Source organism: Anomalospiza imberbis, chromosome 27, assembly GCF_031753505.1.
Source record: "Anomalospiza imberbis isolate Cuckoo-Finch-1a 21T00152 chromosome 27, ASM3175350v1, whole genome shotgun sequence".
Lineage (NCBI taxonomy): Eukaryota > Metazoa > Chordata > Aves > Passeriformes > Viduidae > Anomalospiza > Anomalospiza imberbis.
This window is the reverse complement of record NC_089707.1, coordinates 5,129,757-5,149,805: the sequence shown is the minus strand read 5'-3', so window position 1 is coordinate 5,149,805 and position 20,049 is coordinate 5,129,757. Positions and strand designations below refer to the sequence as shown.

Below are 20,049 nucleotides of genomic sequence, written 5' to 3'. Positions count from 1 at the left end.
CCTCCCAGCCCGGCTGTACCTGGGGACAGGTGAGCAGCCTGCAGAAAGCGGGGAATATTTTGGGATATCCCAAAAAAACCCACAAAACCCGGCTGGGGATTTCCAGGGGCTCCCGGCCGCTTTCGAGGGCTCCGGCCTGATGGAAATGAGGCCATTTCCCGAATTTTCCCGCTTTTCCGGGGTTTAACAAACCCCAGCGAACGCTCCCAAATCGGGATTCCCGCAGAAAACCCCAACGGAAAGGATTTTCCTTTCGTTTCAAAGAATAAAAATGAAACCCCCAGATTTTCTGAGAAGTGCCCAAATCTTGGGTTTAATTCTCCTTTTTCCCGTTTTTAATGGGTAAAATTCCACGTGGGAGCCGTGGCGGGAGCAGGCTCAGATCCCCCAGGGGGAATTCCAGAATCCACCCCAAAAATCCCATTTTTCACCCCAAATTGCCTTTTTTCATCTCCACCTCTCCGGGAAAATACAGGAAATTCCTTTTTTCCTGATTTTTTTGGGTTTTTTGTGTGTTTTTTCTGCTGTGGAAATGAACCCTCACAGCCCTGAAAGAGCCTCCAAACCTCCCGAATTTGACCCCAAAAAAATTTAAAAGATTTGTTACTCTGCTTCTTTCCGAGCGTTCCCCATCCTGGATTTCTTTATTGGAATCCCAAATCCCGAGCAGAATGGGGAATAAAAAACCCCAAATCTGTCATTTCAATGCTCTTGTGCTCTTTAATAGGGGAAATTATAATTTTTCTTCTGCTCCACCAGGGGCTGGAAAAGCTGGAAAACCTCGTGGCTTTGGCAGTTCCTGGGATTTCCAAATTTTGGGATTTTTTTTTTTTCCCACCCCTGGGTGTTCCTGTTTTGGGGGAATGGGGATGGGAGGATGAGCAGAATTTGGGGACATCCGTGTCCCCCCTCTTGGGACCCAGAGAACCCTCCCCAAAATCCCTCTTTTTGTGCCCAAAACGGGGATTTTTGGCTGAGCACCCGCGGGTTTTCCATCATGGAAATTCCCTCTGCGCATCCCAAATTTCTCGAATTATCGGGAATTTTTTTTTTTTTGGGGGGGGGGGGGAAGGGAGGGCGATTCTTGGAAAGTTTGGGAATTTGGGGAATTCTGGGGTTCCAGCCTCGGGAGCAGAGGTTGGGGAGGGTCGGGAGGGGCTCCAGGCGTTCCCAAAGCTGGGGAGGAAGGGATGAAGGGCGGCATGGAGCCTCCTCCTCCTCCTCCTCCTCCTCGTTTTCCCATCTCCCCCAGTCCCACTCGCTGCTGGGAAGAGGTGGAATTAATCCCTACGGAAATTTATTCAAATGAATTCCCGCCTGGACACTCAAGCTGTTCCCAGCCTGGCGAGGGGGGAGGGACCCCCGGGAGCCCAAATTCCCCCCAAATCCGGGCTCGGATCCGTGATTTCCCCCCGGGGCTGCCTCGGAGAGCGGGGAGGTTCCAGTGGCTCTGGTTGTGCCCTGGCAAATTTTGTTTTTTTTTTTTTTTTTTTTTTTTGGGGGGGTTGGTTTCGCCCCAAAAAAACCCAAAAAAAAAAAAAAAAAAAAACAAAAAAAAAAAAAAAAAAACAAAAAAACCAAAAAAACCCTCGGGTGTTGGTTGTTCCATGAGGGGGATATTGAGCACTTCCAGAGATGCAGAATCCTGGTTTTCCTGCCCTAAATTCCTTGGTTTGTTAGTTAGAATTGCCCTGAAACAGATCCAGCTTTTCCCAGATTAAAGAGATCCAAATTAAAGAGATCCAATTTAAACAGATCCAAAAAAATTAAAGAGATCCAATTTAAACAGGTCCAAATAAATTAAAGAGATCCAATTCAAACAGATCCAAATAAATTAAAGATATCCAAATTAAACTGGTCCAGCCCTTCCCAGATTAAAGAGATCCCATTTAAATAAATCCAAATTAAACAGATCCAGCTCTGCCCGCTCCTATCGGGATGGGACAGAGATTTCCTTGGGATCACAGAGACAGAGTGAGCACCAAAATCTTGGGAATCCCGGGATTCTGGGATTCTGGAATCCTGGGAATTCTGGGAATTCTGGAAATCCCAGGAATCCTGGAAATCCCAGGAATCCTGGAAATCCCAGGAATCCTGGGATTCTGGGAATCCTGGGATTCTGGGATTCTGGAATCCTGGGAATTCTGGGAATCCTGGAAATCCCGGGAATCCTGGGATTCTGGGAATCCTGGGAATCCTGGGATTCTGGAATTCTGGGAATCCTAGGAATCCTGGGATTCTGGGAATCCTGGAAATCCTGGGAATCCCGGGATTCTGGGATTCTGGAATCCTGGGAATTCTGGGAATCCTGGAAATCCCAGGAATCCTGGAAATCCCAGGAATCCTGGGATTCTGGGAATCCTGGGATTCTGGGATTCTGGAATTCTGGGAATCCCAAGAATCCTGGGAATCCTAGGAATCCTGGGATTCTGTGAATCCTGGGAATCCTGGGATTCTGAGATTCTGGAATCCTGGGAATCCCGGGATTCTGGGAATCCTGGGAATTCTGCCCCCCTGATCCCGCAGAACCTCCGGACAGGGGGATCCGGGTGGATCCCAATCCCTGGACGAGGCTCTTTGGGATTGGCGGTGCCGGGAAGGGCAAGGGAAATCCTGGGGTCACAGTGGAAAAGCTGGGATTGAGGGGGCCGGGGGACGCCTCAATCCCACCCCCTTGGGAGCACCCAAACGTGGCAAAATCCCAGCAGAAAATTCCAAAAAAACCCACAAAACCCGGCTGGGGATTTCCAGGGCTCCCGGCCGCTTTCGAGGGCTCCGGCCTGATGGAAATGAGGCGATTTCCCGAATTTTCCCGCTTTTCCAGGGTTTAACAAACCCCAGGGAAGGAGCCGCGGGGCCCTGGGAACGCTCCCAAATCGGGATTCCCGCAGAAAACCCCAGCGGAAAGGATTTTTCCTTTTCGTTTCAAAGAATAAAGATGAAACCCCCAGATTTTCTGAGAAGTGCCCAAATCTTGGGTTTAATTCTCCTTTCTCCCGTTTTTAATGGGTAAAATTCCACGTGGGAGCCGTGGCGGGACGGCTCTCCCATCCTCCCCATCCCCGCGTGGGCGTCGCGTCCTGGCTGGATCCAGGGAATTCCTGGGCATCCCTGGGGGCACCCTCGGGGCCGGAGGGGGTCAGGACCCTCCCCTGCGCCTGAATCCCGAAGATTCCGGGAATCAGGGCCAGGGGAACCAGCAGGGACCCCAAAACCAGCACCGGGGCCCCAATTAATTATCCCAGCCCGTTAATTAACGAGGGAATTTGGGCTCAGGCCATGAGGGGCTGTGGGAGGGAGAGGCTGGAATAACGTGGGATAACGTGGGGGACTGGGAATTGGGGATTGGGGATTGGGAATTGGGGATTGGGAACTGGGAATTGGGAAGTGGGAATTGGGGATTGGGAATTGGGGATTGGGGATTGAGAATTGGGAAGTGGGAATTGGGAATTGGGAAGTGGGAACTGGGAACTGGGAATTGGGAATTGGGGATTGGGAATTGGGGATTGGGAACTGGGAATTGGGAATTGGGGATTGAGAACTGGGAATTGGGAAGTGGGAATTGGGGATTGGGAATTGGGGATTGGGAACTGGGAATTGGGGATTGGGGATTGGGATTGAGAACTGGGAATTGGGAACTGGGAATTGGGGATTGGGGATTGAGAACTGGGAATTGGGGATTGGGAATCGGGAATTGGGAATCGGGAATTGGGAACTGGGAATTGGGGATTGGGAGTTGGGAATTGGGAGCAGGGACATTCCTGGGGACTGCAAGTGACGTCGGGCGTGTCCATCCCTGTCCATCCCCAGGACACGGTCCGGGCTCTTGGCTGACCACAGCCCCTGGCCAGGCCATCGGGGCCCCCTCGGGCCACCAGCAGTGACCAGGACACGAGTGACGCGCTGCCACCGCCTGTCCCCGCTGTCCCCCTGGCCCCAAGAGACCCCGCCCCGAGGACGGCGCCTGGTGAGGAATTCCTGGCAGCGGGCGGGAAGTGCCATTGTCACCTGTCCCTGTCCCGCTGTCCCAAGGTGCCATTGTCACCTGTCCCTGTCCCGCTGTCCCAAGGTGCCACTGTCACCTGTCCCTTTCCCATTATCCCAATGTGCCATTGTCACCTGTCCCTGTCCCATTATCCCAAGGTGCCATTGTCACCTGTCTCTTTCCCATTATCCCAAGGTGCCATTGTCACCTGTCCCTGTCCCATTATCCCAAGGTGCCATTGTCACCTGTCCCTTTCCCATTATCCCAAGGTGCCATTGTCACCTGTCCCTGTCCCGCTGTCCCAAGGTGCCATTGTCACCTGTCCCTGTCCCATTATCCCAAGGTGCCATTGTCACCTGTCCCTTTCCCATTATCCCAAGGTGCCATTGTCACCTGTCCCTGTCCCTCTGTCCCAAGGTGCCACTGTCACCTGTCCCTGTCCCTCTGTCCCAAGGTGCCATTGTCACCTGTCTCTTTCCCATTATCCCAAGGTGCCATTGTCACCTGTCCCTTTCCCTTTATCCCAAGGTGCCATTGTCACCTGTCCCTTTCCCTCTGTCCCAAGGTGCCATTGTCACCTGTCCCTGTCCCATTATCCCAAGGTGCCATTGTCACCTGTCCCTGTCCCTCTGTCCCAAGGTGCCATTGTCACCTGTCCCTGTCCCGCTGTCCCAAGGTGCCACTGTCACCTGTCCCTTTCCCATTATCCCAAGGTGCCATTGTCACCTGTCCCTTTCCCGCTGTCCCAAGGTGCCATTGTCACCTGTCCCTTTCCCATTATCCCAAGGTGCCATTGTCACCTGTCCCTGTCCCGCTGTCCCAAGGTGCCACTGTCACCTGTCCCTGTCCCGCTGTCCCAAGGTGCCATTGTCACCTGTCCCTGTCCCGCTGTCCCAAGGTGCCATTGTCACCTGTCCCTTTCCCTCTGTCCCAAGGTGCCATTGTCACCTGTCCCTGTCCCATTATCCCAAGGTGCCATTGTCACCTGTCCCTTTCCCATTATCCCAAGGTGCCATTGTCACCTGTCCCTGTCCCTCTGTCCCAAGGTGCCATTGTCACCTGTCCCTGTCCTGCTGTCCCAAGGTGCCATTGTCACCTGTCCCTTTCCCATTATCCCAAGGTGCCATTGTCACCTGTCCCTGTCCTGCTGTCCCAAGGTGCCATTGTCACCTGTCCCTTTCCCATTATCCCAAGGTGCCATTGTCACCTGTCCCTGTCCTGCTGTCCCAAGGTGCCACTGTCACCTGTCTCTTTCCCATTATCCCAAGGTGCCATTGTCACCTGTCCCTGTCCCGCTGTCCCAAGGTGTCACCAGCCCCTTAAACTCGCCCTGCCCCCAAATTCCCGCCTGTCCCTTTGCTGGAATGTCCCCAGGTGCGCGGCGGGCTGGGGACAGCGGGCGTGGTTTGGGAAGGGTTTTGGGATGACGGGGACACGGTCACTGCTGCCTGTCCCTGGGGACTTGTCCCTGTCACAGGTGACCAGAGTGGACACCGTGGGCTCCAGGTGGCCGAGAAGGGCCAGACACGGCCGAGGCTGGGCTGGAGCGTGGCCGGAGCCCGGAATTCCCACCCAGGGTGAGGCACTGACCCGTCCTCTCCCAAACCGGCACCTCCCAAGCCAGAGGGTCCAGGTGACAGCCAGGTGACAGCCAGGTGACATCCCAGGACACTGCAAGGACACGAGCCTGGAGCCGCTGGGGGGAGGAAGGGAGAAATTCCAGGGCATTAAAAGGGTTGGGAGCTCCCAGCCTGTCCCAGTCCCGTGCTTGGCTGGGATTTTGTCCCTTTTTCACACAGGATCCCCCACTCCCTGCAAAACTCCGTGTCCAGGGGGTGTTTCCTTCCCAAAATTGGGGTTTTCCTCTCCCAGCCCCGCAGAGGGAGGTGAGGGGGGTCCCGACGGCCCAGAGGGGACAATTCCTGTCCCTTTAGGGCTGAAGGGTGGGGACAGGGACAGGGGTGTCCCACCTGAGCCTGGCTCCTTCCTCCTCTCCTCATTCCCATCCTGGACCTGGGAAGTGGCTCTGATCCCTCTTCCTTTGGGGTGACCCTGATGGGGACAGGTGGGACAGGCCGGGGACGGGTGGGACAGGCTGGGGACGGGTGGGACAGGCTGGGGACGGGTTGGGGACAGGCCGGGGACAGGGCCAGGTTGCTCCAGCCCCAGCAGGTCCCCGCTGAGCCTCATTCCGGCCCCACAATTCCCATTTTTTCCATCTTTTAACCAAATTTCCCCAAGTTTTTTTCCAAAGGCAAACCCACAGCCCCAGCAGGCGGATCTCGGCAGAGTTTGGTGACTCCAGCTCTGTCCCCTCCACAGGGGACAGCTCCAAAATGCCACCAGACCTTTCTGGGTGACAAAGAGCCGTGACAAACCTCAGCAGGGACACCCCTAAAATCCCCAATCCCTCCCACCTCCAAACACTGAGCTATACATTAAATTAGAGGTGGGAAAAAAAAATTTAAAAAAAAATTAAAAAAAATAAAATCAATAAAATCGATAAAAGGAGGCAAAGGCGAGCACGTCGGAGGGGAAGCGTGGCAGTTTGTTATGCTAACCGAGGGGGGCTCCGCTCGGGGGGACAAGTCGGAGAGGTCTGAAGAGCAAGGAGTTCACAGGCCCTCTCCTTTTGTCATGCTAAAAGTGCAACACAGAAAATATATACAGGCAGCTGCTCAATGGAGCGTGAAATACGAGTGATTTCTCCGCCGGCCCCGGGTAATGCGATGCAGCCCCGGGACAATGCCCGGCCGCCGCCTTTGTGCGCCACGGGAAACTTTTATTTTAATTTTTTTTTCTTTTTTTTTCTTCCTTTTAGGGAGGGGGGGACAAACGGCCAGCGAAAGGGACGGAGGTGGGACGTGTCCCCCTCCCCGTGATGCCAGCGCGGTGTCCCCGGGATGGGCTGGGCGATGGAGCGCGGCTCGGCGAGGTCACCCCGGATGAAGTGGAGATGTCGCCTCCGGGAGCGTTTTGGGGACGTTTTTTGGGGACGTTCGGGGAGCCGTGAATCGGCGGTGTCCCGCGGCGGGCGCTCCCTTTGCTGATGCTAATCGGGAGCGGTGGAAAATCAGCCCTCAAAGCCGCCTTTGTGTCCCCGGGGGCGGCCGGCGGGGCCGGGGGTGCTCCGAGCATCCATCTTCCACCTTCCCCTCGGGGTTTTGTGGCCCGGCCGAGCTGAAAGCAGCGCCCTGGGGGCTCCGAGGCTCCTGGGGCTCCCGGAGGGGCCGAGGTGCCGCCTCGGGCAGCGCCAGTGTAGAAACTGGGGGGTTTGGGGGATTTTTGGGGGGTTTCGGGGGGCTCGGGGCATGGAGGCAGCGAAGGTGATGGAGCAGGCGGCGTCCCTGGGACTGGGTCATTTTGGGGGAATTTGGGGGATTTTTGGCACCGCATGCCATCGGTGGAGGGGATGGCGTGGGGGGCACAGCGGGGGCTGCCCAGGGGAGGGGTGGTTTTGGGGTGTCACCCCCCAAAGGCGGGTACCCCGACCCTCGGGGGATGCTCCGGGCACGGGCGGAAGCGACATCTAGTGGGAAGCGCATCCCGTCGCCAGGGAGATCGATATCCATGGCAACCCCCGGGAACGGCGGGGCCGCCTGGACCAGGGGCACCCGCCGGGCCCTGGGGGGACCCGGGATGGGCCGGGATTGTCGCGCACCCCACCGGCTTGGAGGTCCTGGCACTGGGATGGGGGTGATGGAGCTGGGATTGGGGTCCTGGCACTGGGATTGGGGTCCTGGCACTGGGATGGGGGTGATGGAGCTGGGATTGGGGTCCTGGCACTGAGATTTGGGGCCTGGCACTGGGATCGGGGTCCTGGCACTGGGATGTGGGTGATGGAGCTGGGATTGGGGTCCCGGCAGTGGGATTGGGGTCCTGGCACTGGGATTTGGGGCCTGGCACTGGGATGTGGGTGATGGAGCTGGGATTGGGGTCTTGGCACTGGGACTGGGGTCCTGGCACTGGGATTTGTGGCCTAGCACTGGGATTGGGGTCCTGGCATTGGGATTGGGGTCCTGGCACTGGGATGGGGGTGATGGAGCTGGGATTGGGGTCCTGGCACTGGGATGTGGGGCCTGGCACTGGGATCAGGGTCCTGGCACTGGGATGTGGGTGATGCAACTGGGATTGGGGTCCTGGCACTGGGATGTGGGTGATGGAGCTGGGATTGGGGTTCTGGCACTGGGATTGTGGTCCTGGCACTGGGATGTGGGTCTTGGCACTGGGATGTGGGTGGTGGAACTGAGATTTGGTTTTTTTCTTCATTATGCTGCTTTGGTTGGTAATAAATTAAATTAATTTAAGTAGAGTCGAGTCTGGTTTGTGTGGGCCAGCTTCGGTGGGTCCCTGGCGTTTGCCCAGGGTTAGCCCAGGGCGGGGCTGGGGGCAGACACGCGGATGTGATTAATTACCGATATCACCGATCGATGCCCCGCGCGGCGATGCGGCCGGCGCAGCCGGGACTCGAACCCGCGGCCCCGCCGCTCCCGCGAGGCCGCGCCCGCGGAACCGCGCGCCGCGCACAGCCCGCCCCCTCCCAACGCCGCCCTGTCATTGGTCAATAATCTGCCAGTCAAAAGGAATACGGGCTCGGATTGGTGGATGGAAGGGGCGTGCCCGCGGGGGCGTGGCTGCGGGCGGGTTTCCTGCGGGCGCCTTTGCGCTGACCCCGGCATGGTGGGCACGGAGCGGGCCGGGAGCGAGCGGGGTCCGGGGGACCGGGACGGACCGGGGGCTTCTGAGCGGGGCCGGACCGGGGCTGGACCGGGATGGAGCGGGATGGACCGGGGATCTGAGCGGGACCGGACCGGGGAAGGACTGGGACCGGACCGGGGCAGGACCGGGATGGACCGGGGCTGGACCGGGATGGACTGGGGCTGGACCGGGATGGAGCGGGATGGACCGGGGATCTGAGTGGGACCGGACCGGGGCTGGACCGGGATGGACCGGGGCTGGACCGGGATGGAGCGGGATGGACCGGGGATCTGAGCGGGACCGGACCGGGGCAGGACTGGGACCGGACCGGGGCAGGACCGGGATGGACTGGGGCTGGACCGGGATGGAGCGGAATGGACCGGGGGTTCTGAGCGGCGCCGGACCGGGGCAGGACCGGGACCGGACCGGGGACTTCTGAGCGGGGCAGGACCGGGATGGAGCGGGATGGAGCGGGGATCTGAGCGGGACCGGACCGGGATGGACCGGGGGTTCTGAGCGGGGCTGGAGCGGGGCTGGAGCGGGATGGACTGGGGCTGGACCGGGATGGACCGGGGGTTCTGAGCGGGGCCGGAGCGGGGCTGGACCGGGAAGGACCGGGTCTGGACCGGGAAGGACCGGGTCTGGACCGGGATGGACCGGGGGTTCTGAGCGGGGCCGGAGCGGGGCTGGACCGGGAAGCACCGGGTCTGGACCGGGAAGGACCGGGTCTGGACCGGGATGGACCGGGGGTTGTGAGCGGGGGGTGCATGGCCAGGCTGCCCAGGGGGTCCCAGGGTTCGGCACGGCCGGGGGATCCCAGGGTGACCGTGGCCAGGGGGTCCCAGCCCGGGGGTCCCGGGGGATCCCAGCCCGGCCGGGGGGTCCCTGCAGTGCCACCCTGGGGACAGTCCGTGCCGGAGGGTCCCTGCCCGGGGGCTTCACATCAGCGAGTGTCACCCCTGGGTGTCCCCAGCAGGGACAGAGCCGGGTCAGCCTCCACGCCCGGCTCTGCAGGGGGTGCCCCCGTCCCCCCAGCCGCGGTGACCCCCGGGTGTCCCCGGCAGGCGGTGATGGGGGTGCAGGTGGTGGTCACCCTGCTGGCCGCCAGCCTGATGCAGAAGATGGCCCCGCACTGCTCCTTCGCCCGCTGGCTGCTCTGCAACGGCAGGTACGGCTCTGCCCCTGTCCCCTGCGGGTCCTGGGGACACCCAGCGCCTGTCACCCCACCTGTCACCCCCCCTGTCCCCCTGCCTGTACAGGTACAAGCATCTGTCACCCCCCTGTCCCCCTGCCTGTCACCCCCCTGTCCCCCTGCCTGTCCCCCCCCCGTCCCCCTGCCTGTACAGGTACAAGCATCTGTCACCCCCCTGTCCCCCTGCCTGTCACCCCCTGTCCCCCTGCCTGTCACCCCCGTCCCATGCCTGTCACACCCCTGTCCCCGCAGCCTGTACAGGTACAAGCATCTGTCACCCCCCTATCCCACGCCTGTCACCCCCCTGTCCCCCTGCCTGTCACCCCCTGTCCCCACGCCTGTCACCCCCCTGTCCCCCTGCCTGTCACCCCCTGTCCCCACGCCTGTCACCCCCCTGTCCCCCTGCCTGTCACCCCCGTCCCATGCCTGTCACCCCCTGTCCCCACGCCTGTCACCCCCCTGTCCCCCTGCCTGTCACCCCCCCGTCCCCCTGCCTGTACAGGTACAAGCATCTGTCACCCCCCTGTCCCCCTGCCTGTCACCCCCGTCCCATGCCTGTCACCCCCCTGTCCCCCTGCCTGTCACCCCCTGTCCCATGCCTGTCACTCCCCTATCCCACACCTGTCACCCCCCTGTCCCCACGCCTGTCCCCCCCCTGTCCCCGCAGCCTGTACAGGTACAAGCATCTGTCACCCCCTGTCCCACGCCTGTCACCCCCCTGTCCCCACACCTGTCACCCCCCTGTCCCCGCAGCCTGTACAGGTACAAGCATCTGTCACCCCCTGTCCCACGCCTGTCACCCCCCTGTCCCCCTGCCTGTCACCCCCCTGTCCCCACGCCTGTCCCCCCCCTGTCCCCGCAGCCTGTACAGGTACAAGCACCTGTCCCCACCCTGTCCCACACCTGTCCCCCCCCTGTCCCCGCAGCCTGTACAGGTACAAGCACCCCTCGGATGAGGAGCTCTGCGCCCTGGCTGGGAAGCAGCGCCCCAGGAGCAGGAGGGACAGGTCAGCATCAGCCCGGGGAACGGGGAATGTTTGGGGCTGCCGTCCCGTGTGAGCCGGTAGCATCTCCTGCAGGGGTTGCTGGGTGCCAAGGGTATCCTGGTGCACGTTAGGAGCAGCTCCCTCAGGAGCCTTGACTCTCTGCCTCTCTCAAGGCCCCGTGGGCTGCAGCCAAGGGCCGAGATAGCAGGCTCGGTAGCAGAGTCCACGCCCCGGAACCCCGTGGCTGATTCCATTTCTGTTGGGCCAGTCTCCGCTCTTACCCCTTGGGTACAGTGATCCCAGCGCAGGACACTGCTTTTGTGTAACCCACCGGCGTGTGATGATAATGGCACAGGACACTTGCAGTCTCGTGGCACTGTCCTGGCTTTCCCGGGGTTAATTGACAGTTCTTTTCCTATTAAGTAAAAGAAGCTCCGGAGATGTGCCAACCACGGGTGATGTTTTCTGTAAGACAAATACCAAAGCAATTTCATCTTTGCCACCAATAAACACATCTGCGATGCCAGTCCGTAGCAGGAATGGATCTTCGGTGTGACACATGAATTTCCTCTGTACAGACAATCCTCGTCCACGGGTGACAGCCTGGGCCGTGCCCAGCACACGTCTGGTGGTCTGTTTCTCTCTGGACCTTTGCTGCTAGCGTTAGTCTCTGGTCCCAGTGTCTCAGGAGATGCTAAATTCGTCCTGCGTGCCGCTGTTCGGCCTCCGAACACAGCGGGGTTACCTGCCCCGCAGATTCCAAAATTGACAGCAAGCTGGTTAAAATTTAATTTACAGAAGTACTAAGTAGTGTTACAGGAGCTGGTGGAGGGTTAACCCTTGCTGGGGGGGGGGGTGACCCAAGGGACGAGCCAGCCCCGGGTTTTCCCTGCAGGAGGGCGAACGGGGCGGCAGAGGACAAACCCCTGTCCGTGCCCCGCGACATCGACCTGCAGCTGGACACCAGCCCCATCACGGCCGTGGACGCTCTGGGTAACGCCCTGTGCCCGCCGGGGGACGCCCCGGGGACGCTGCGGGGGTGTCCCCGGCGCGGTGACGTGTCCCCACGCCCCCGCAGTGCTGCGCTATTTCCTGGAGTACCAGTGGTTCGTGGATTTCGCCGTCTACGCCGGCGCCGTGTACGTCTTCAGCGAGGGCTACTTCTGCCTGGTCAGCCCCTCCAGGGAGACCAACCTCGGCGTCCTCTGGTGCCTGCTCACCGTCGTCTTCTCCGTGTATCCTCAGTTTTTTGGGGTGCCAGGCAGAAGGGGGAGCCCCCCCGCCGCTGTTTTTCCTCCCAGCTGAGGCGTAAATCTGAATTTTAGGGGTTATTCGTGACCAATTCTGCGGGTGCCCCGCAGAGGAGGTGGTGGTGGCTTCATGGTGGAGATGTCTAGGGGGCGAGCAGAGGGGTCTCGGCGGGGTTGGGGGGTCCCCCGGTGTCCCCAGTTTCCTTGACAGCCGTCCCCATACCCCCAGCAAGGTTTTCTTCATGGTGATGCGTCACTATTTCCGCTCGGAGGAGGGCGGGGAGCGCTCCGTGTGCCTCACCTCCGCCTTCTTCTTCCTCCTCCTCGCCATGGTGGCCCTGGTGGTCCGTGAGGACTACCTGGAGTTCGGCCTCGAGGCCGGTGGGTGATGGGGACGGGGACAGGGAGCGGGGAGGGGGTGCTGGGGACCCCAGTCAGGGGGGTCACACCACTGCCAGGGGTCACTCCCTGCTCACAGTGGTCACTCCTCACTCACTGGTCACTCCTCACTTGTGGTGGTCACTCCTCACTCATTGGTCACTCCTCACTCGTGGTGGTCACTCCTCACTCGTGGTGGTCACTCCTCACTTGTGGTGGTCACTCCACACTCATTGGTCACTCCTCACTCATGGGGGTCACTCCTCACTCATTGGTCACTCCTCACTCGTGGTGGTCACTCCACACTCATGGGGGTCACTCCACACTCATGGTGGTCACTCCACACTCATTGGTCACTCCTCACTCGTGGTGGTCACTCCTCACTCATGGTGGTCACTCCTCACTCATTGGTCACTCCACACTCGTGGTGGTCACTCCTCACTTGTGGTGGTCATCCACACTCGTGGTGGTCACTCCTCACTCGTGGTCACTCCACACTCATTGGTCACTCCACACTCGTGGTGGTCACTCCACACTCATGGGGGTCACTCCTCACTCATTGGTCACTCCACACTCATTGGTCACTCCACACTCGTGGTGGTCACTCCTCACTCCCAGTGGTCAAACCCCACTCACTGGTCCCTTCCTACTCTTAGGGGTCACTCCCCACTCGTGGGGCTCTCTCCCTACTCACTGGTCACTCCTCACTCCCAGTGGTCACTCCCGCACTGGTCACTCCCCCTTTGGTCACTCCCGCACTGGTCACTCCCGCAGGGCTGGCCGGAGTCTCCACTAACCTGGAGCCCATCCTGAAGCCGCGGGGCTGGGAGTGGATGTGAGTCGGTGATGGGGGGACCAAGGCCCTTTTTGGGGAGATTTTGGGGAGGTTTGGGCCGGGGGACAACACCCCTGCCGCCGTCCCCTCTGTGTCCCCAGGCTGCCGCTGGCCAGGCTGGCCTTCAAGCTGGGGCTGGTGGCCCTGTGCTCCTTCCTGGGAGCCTGCCTGACCTTCCCGGGGCTGCGCCTGGCCCAGACGCACCTGGACGCCCTCAGCATGGCAGAGGACAAGCCCCTGACCCAGTTGGGTGACACCTGGGGACACCTGGGGGGGACACCTGGGGACACCTCGATGGGGACACCTCGGGGGGACACTTGGGGATGGGGGGGGGACACCTGAGGGACTGCTGGGGATAGCTGGGGACAACGGGGGACACCTGGAAACAGCAGGGGACAGTGGGGGACAACGGGGGACACCTGGGGGGGACAGAGTGGGGGACACCTGGGGAGGGAGGGAGGGCTTGGTGCCGGGACCCGCCGGCTCTGGGGGATGTTTGGGGTGGGAGGGGAGGGGGCAGGGGTCTGTGGGGTCGGTGACAGTCCCTGGCAGGGTCCTGCTGCACGTGGGGGCTCTGTGGGGTCTCTGTGGGGTCTGTGGGGTCTCTGTGGGGTCTGTGGGGTCTCTGTGGGTCTGTGGGGGCTCTGTGGGGTCTGTGGGGTCTCTGTGGGGTCTCTGTGGTCTCTGTGGTGGGTCTGTGGGGTCTCTGTGGGGTCTGTGAGGTCTGTGGGGTCTCTGTGGGGTCTGTGAGGTCTGTGGGGTCTCTGTGGGGTCTCTGTGGGTCTCTGTGGTCTCTGTGGGGTCTCTGTGGTCTCTGTGGGGTCTCTGTGGGTCTGTGGGGTCGGTGACAGTCCCTGGCAGGGTCCTGCTGCACGTGGGGGCTCTGTGGGGTCTCTGTGGGGTCTCTGTGGGCTCTGTGGGTCTGTGGGGTCGGTGACAGTCCCTGGCAGGGTCCTGCTGCACGTGGGCTTCGTGGCGCCCGTGCTGGTGGTGCTGATGTGGGTCCGGCCCCTGTCCCGGGATTTCCTGCTCCAGGCCCCGCTGGGCCAGCAGACGGTGCAGATGTGAGTGGCACAGCTGGGGGGACAGCCCCCCCCCAGCTGACCCCGTGTGACCCCAGTAACCCCTGTGACAGTGTCCCCACAATCACCCCTTGTGACACCCAATGACCCCTGTGACCCTCTGTGTCCCCCAGTGTCCCCCAATAACCCCCCAATGTCCCCTGTGACCATCCATGACCTTCAGTGACCCCTGTGTCCCCCAGTGTCCCCCAATGTCCCCTGTGACACCCAATGTCCCTCAGTGTCCCCCAGTAGCTCCTCAATGACCCCTGTGACCTCCCCCAATGTCCCCCTGTGACCCTCTGTGTCCCCCATGTCCCTTGTGGAGCATGGGGGTTCCTGTCCCCAGCCTGGTGCCAGCCCCGTGTCCCCTGTGTCCCCATGTCCCCGTGTCCCCTGTGGATCAGGGCTCCTGTCCCAGCCCGGTGCCACCCCGTGTCCCCTGTGGATCAGGGCTCCTGTCCCAGCCCTGTCCCCCCGTGTCCCCTGTGTCCCCATGTCCCCATGTCCCCTGTGGATCAGGGCTCCTGTCCCAGCCCGGTGCCACCCCGTGTCCCCTGTGGATCAGGGCTCCTGTCCCAGTCCAGTGCCACCCCCGTGTCCCCTGTGGATCAGGGCTCCTGTCCCCCCGTGTCCCCTGTGGATCAGGGCTCCTGTCCCCCCGTGTCCCCTGTGGATCAGGGCTCTTGTCCCAGCCCTGTCCCCCCGTGTCCCCTGTGTCCCCATGTCCCCATGTCCCCTGTGGATCAGGGCTCCTGTCCCCAGCCTGGTGCCACCCCGTGTCCCCTGTGGATCAGGGCTCCTGTCCCAGCCCGGTGCCACCCCGTGTCCCCTGTGGATCAGGGCTCCTGTCCCAGCCCGGTGCCACCCCGTGTCCCCTGTGGATCAGGGCTCCTGTCCCAGCCCGGTGCCACCCCGTGTCCCCTGTCTGTCCCCCGGCAGCCTCTCGGACTCGTCCTTTGACACGCTGCGGCTCTGGGCCATCGTGGCGCTGTCGCTGCTGCGCCTGCTGGGGACGCGCCACCACCTGCAGGCGTACCTGGGGCTGGCCCAGCGCTGGGTGCGCGCCATGCGCAGGGAGGCGGGGCGCATCCCGGCCCGCGAGATCCAGCAGAAGGTCGGTACCGGCACCGGCACCGGCGCCGGGATGGGGACTGGGACCGGCACCGGCACCGGCACCGGGATGGGGACTGGGACCGGCACCGGGATGGGGACTGGGACCGGCACCGGGATGGGGACTGGGACCGGCACCGGGATGGGGACTGGGACCGGCGCCGGGATGGGGACTGGGACCGGCACCGGGATGGGGACTGGGACCGGCGCCGGGATGGGGACTGGGACCGGCACCGGGATGGGGACTGGGACCGGGATGGGGACTGGGACCGGCACCGGGATGGGGACTGGGACCGGCACCGGGATGGGGACTGGGACCGGCATCGGGACCGGGATGGGGACTGGGACCGGCACCGGGATGGGGACTGGGACCGGCACCGGGATGAGGACTGGGACCGGCACCGGCACCGGGATGGGGACTGGGACCGGGATGGGGACTGGGACCGGGATAGGGACTGGGACCGGGATGGGGACTGGGACCGGCACCGGGATGGGGACTGGGACCGGGATGGGGACTGGGACCGGCACCGGGATGAGGACTGGGACCGGCACCGGGACCGGGATGGGGACTGGGACCGGCATCGGGATGGGGACTGCGACCGGGATAGGGACTGGAACCGGCATCGGGACCGGGATGGGGACTGGGACCGGCACCAGGATGGGGACTGGGAGCGGGATCGGCCCCGGGACTGGGATGGGGACTGGGACTGGCACCGGCACTGGCACTGGGGCCGGGATGGGGACTGGCACCGGCACCGGCACTGGGGCCGGGATGGGGACCGGCACCGGCACCGGGATTGGTACCAGGGCTGAGATGGGGATGGGGTTTGGGACTGGGACTGGCACCGGCACCGGCACTGGGACCGGGATGGGGACTGGGACCAGCACCGGTATCGGCACCAGGATGGGGACTGGGACCGGCACCGGCACTGGGATGGGGACTGGGACCGGGATCGGGACTGGGACTGGCACCGGCACTGGGACCGGGATGGGGACTGGGACCAGCACCGGGATCAGTACCAGGACTGGGATGGGGATGGGGTTTGGGACTGGGACCAGGACCAGGACTGGGACCCGGGATCGGGATTGGGACCGGGGTTGGGGTCGGGATGGGGGCTGGAAATGGGACTGGTATCAGGGTCAGGATCGGGGTTGGGATTGGGGTCAGGATCAGGATCAGGATCAGAACTGGAACTGGGGTTGGGATCGAGACCTGGAATAGAGACCAGGATTGGGATTGGGATCAGGACTGCGATCAGGGCGTGGCTCCTGGGATTCCCGGTGGGGATTCCCAAATTCCTGCTGAGGATTCTGGAATTCCCGCTGAGGATTTCCGGAATTCCCGCTGAGCATTCCCAGATTCCCACAGATCACCAGGATTTACTGCTACGTGTCCGTGGTGAGCCTGCAGTACCTGGGGCCCGTGATCCTCACGCTGCACTGCGCCCTGCTGCTCAAGACGCTGGGTGAGGGGGGCTCCGGGGCTTTGGGGTGGCCGGGAGGAGCCTGGGGGAGGTCACTGGTACCCAGATTGTCCCCAGCTGTCACAGCCCCCAGCTCGGGACGTCCCACAGTTCTGTCCCGTGGTTCTGTCCCATGGTTCTGTTCTGGTTTGCAGTGGGGACAAACTCGGTGCTGGGACTCTGCCACCAGTAGGGCGGGGGCATGGGGACGGGCCAGACCTGTCCCCTGTGTCCCACAGAGACCCCCAGACCTGTCCCCTGTGCCCACAGGGACCCCCAGACCTGTCCCCTGTCCCCACAGAGACCCCCAGACCTGTCCCCTGTGTCCCACAGGGACCCCCAGACCTGTCCCCTGTCCCACAGGGACCCCCAGACCTGTCCCCTGTGTCCCACAGAGACCCCCAGACCTGTCCCTTGTCCCACAGGGACCCCCAGACCTGTCCCCTGTCCCCACAGAGACCCCCAGACCTGTCCCCTGTGTCCCACAGGGACCCCCAGACCTGTCCCCTGTGTCCCACAAGGACCCCCAGACCTGTCCCCTGTGCCCACAGAGACCCCCAGACCTGTCCCCTGTGTCCCACAGGGACCCCCAGACCTGTCCCCTGTGTCCCACAGAGACCCCCAGACCTGTCCCCTGTGCCCACAGGGACCCCCAGACCTGTCCCCTGTCCCACAGAGACCCCCAGACCTGTCCCCTGTGTCCCACAGAGACCCCCAGACCTGTCCCTTGTCCCACAGGGACCCCCAGACCTGTCCCCTGTGCCCACAGAGACCCCCAGACCTGTCCCCTCTGTCCCACAGAGACCCCCAGACCTGTCCCTTGTCCCACAGAGACCCCCAGACCTGTCCCCTCTGTCCCACAGAGACCCCCAGACCTGTCCCCTGTGTCCCGCAGGTCACCACTCCTGGGGGCTGTACCCCGAGTCCCCCGCCGTGTCCCCAGCAGCACCGGTGGCCCCGCCACGCCCCGAGGGTGACGTGGGCGGGGACGTGCACGTGGTGGTGCAGGAGATCTCGGGGGTCCTGGGCTGCATCTTCACCCCCCCCTTCTTCCGAGGACTCTTCTCCTTCCTCACCTGGTGGGTGGCCGCCTGCCAGGTGGTCACCAGCCTCTTCGGCCTCTACTTCCACCAGTACCTGGCAGCGTCCTGACTGAGAGGGACTGGGAGGGACTGGGTGCTGCCGGTCCCTCGCTGCTGCCTTGTCTGGTTGTCCCACTTTGAGGACACGCACGGGGACACTGGTGCCACCAAGGACGGGTTTTGTGTCACCGCTGTGCCTGCCCCTCGCGGGGACGCTCCAGTGCTGCCTTGTCCTGGAGGGCAGCGGCTCCTGGCGTGCTGGGGACACGGTGGGGACCTCCAGGAGTGGCACCTGGAGCGGCCAGCAGATTTCGGGGTGTTCTCAGCTGAACGGAGGGGTTTTTGTAGGGGGTTTTTGTAGGGTCTCTGCACCTCGGCGTCACCCCCCGCGCTCCGTGTGACCCCTCAGGCCCAGCAGCCTCGGGGGCGGCTGCTTCACAATAAACAAGTGACACCAGTGTTGTTGTCACCCAAAAGCCGCTCTCAGTGTCCCCAAACCCCCCGAGCAGGTCTCACGGTGCTGCTTTAAGCACCACCCGGCAGGAGCAGACCTCAGCTCCCCTGTCCCTGGGGTCACCAGTGGGGCTGGTGGCACTGGGGGGGTGGGGACAGGGCCGGGGTCCCTGTGAGCCGGGCTGTCCCACGGGGTGGGTGCTGCTGCAGCTGCGTGAAATGGGATTAGCAGGTCTGGGCTGCCGCGAGAAAGGGCCGGGGGCTCTGATCCTATTTGATAGCCTTGTAATGGCCTTAATTCCCTCTCGCCGAGGGCCGGGAGGAGGCAGCGGCTGGGCCCGGGGTTAACTGGGCTAATCCAGCTCCTCCTCCTCCTCCTCCTCCTCCTCCTTCTCCTCCTGCTGCTGCTGCTGTTTCCCGGGAATCCTCGCCGTGGATGTTTGAGGGAAAAGAAATTAAAATAAAAGAGGGGGAAATTCCCATTTTACAAGTGGGGAATCCAAAGCCCAGCCCAGCGGGGAATGGGGAACCCAAAGCCCAGCCCAGCGGGGAATGGGGAACCCAAAGCCCAGCCTAGCAGGAAATGGGGAACCCAAAGCCCAGCCCAGTGAGAAATGGGGAACCCAAAGCCCAGCCCAGTGAGAAATGGGGAACCCAAAGCCCAGCCTAGCAGAAGACAGATAATTCAAAGCCCAGCGTAGCAGGAAATGGGGAAGCCAAAGCCCAGCCTAGCAGGAAATGAGGAACCCAAAGCCCAGCCTAGCAGAAGACAGATAATTCAAAGCCCAGCGTAGCAGGAAATGGGGAAGCCAAAGCCCAGCCTAGCCCAGCGGGAGATGGAGAACCCAAAGCCCAGCCCAGCGGGAGATGGAGAACCCAAAGCCCAGCCCAGCCCAGCCCAGCGGGAGATGGAGAACCCAAAGCCCAGCCCAGCGGGAGATGGAGAACCCAAAGCCCAGCCCAGGCCAGGCCAGGCCTGGGGGGTTTGGGCGCTGCCCCACAGAAGGGTGGGAAGGCGCGGGGCCGGAGCGCTCCCGCAGGGTCTGGGGGGCTCGGGGGTGTCCCCGCGGCGCGGCGGTGGCGCTGCCCCGCTGGCCCGTTTGTCGCCTGTCGCGGAGGGGCGGCCGGGCCGTTGCTAGGGCCGGGTTGCGGCGGAGGCAGACACGCAGACGGAGCCTCCCCGGGGAGCTGCCCAGACGGGTGACCCGGCCCGGCGGCGACAGTGACAGATCGAGCAGCCGGCAGCGCAGACACGGCCGCGGGCAGCGAGGGGCCGCTCCCAGCCCCGCTGCCCCAGCCGCGGCTGTCGGGATTCGCGATCTGGGGTGTCCGGCCCGGGGCTGGGAGAGGGGCACGCGTGGCACCGGGAGGTTTTGTTCTTCCAGGGGATCCGGTTCGGATCCGGGAGATCCTGGGGGGATCTCACAGCTGGAGTGGGGGGGTTCGTCCTGGCAGGGAGGGATGCGGGGAGCCCTTTCCCCATTTCTATCCCAAATGGGATCCCTGGCAGGGAGGGATGCGGGGAGCCCTTTCCCCATTTCCACCCCAAATGG

The 20,049-nt window shown here is 62.4% G+C and overlaps 1 protein-coding gene and 1 long non-coding RNA gene across 3 annotated transcripts in view; both read left to right on the top strand.

Moving 5' to 3' along the window:
- The window catches only part of LOC137462955 (uncharacterized), a 40,712-nt gene extending 36,660 nt beyond the window's left edge, over positions 1-4,052 (top strand). The window contains exon 3 of the long non-coding RNA XR_010993807.1: positions 3,811-4,052. This is a non-coding gene — a long non-coding RNA (uncharacterized lncRNA). The remainder of the gene's footprint in view (positions 1-3,810) is intronic.
- A 5,677-nt stretch (positions 4,053-9,729) lies between these two features.
- On the top strand, positions 9,730-18,523 carry TMEM161A (transmembrane protein 161A). 2 transcript variants are annotated; one of them, XM_068174207.1, is made up of 11 exons: positions 9,730-9,851; positions 10,802-10,882; positions 11,757-11,854; positions 11,940-12,096; positions 12,341-12,492; positions 13,264-13,324; positions 13,426-13,569; positions 14,275-14,388; positions 15,328-15,502; positions 16,868-16,964; positions 17,857-18,523. In XM_068174207.1, the coding sequence occupies exons 1-11, from the start codon at positions 9,754-9,756 to the stop codon at positions 18,111-18,113; spliced, it is 1,434 nt and encodes a 477-aa protein (XP_068030308.1). In that variant the 5' UTR covers positions 9,730-9,753; the 3' UTR covers positions 18,114-18,523. The 2 variants fall into 2 exon arrangements, with proteins under 2 accessions (XP_068030308.1, XP_068030309.1); XM_068174208.1 differs by lacking the exon at positions 14,275-14,388.
- Positions 18,524-20,049: the final 1,526 nt, after the last annotated feature.

Excerpts from the sequence above, each read along its gene's own strand:
- TMEM161A (XM_068174207.1), top strand. The coding sequence starts at position 9,754 with ATGGGGGTGCAGGTGGTGGTCACCCTGCTGGCCGCCAGCCTGATGCAG. Across the intron at positions 9,852-10,801 it reads TGGCTGCTCTGCAACGGCAG|CCTGTACAGGTACAAGCACC; the intron begins GTACGGCTCTGC and ends CTGTCCCCGCAG. Across the intron at positions 16,965-17,856 it reads CCTGCTGCTCAAGACGCTGG|GTCACCACTCCTGGGGGCTG; the intron begins GTGAGGGGGGCT and ends TGTGTCCCGCAG.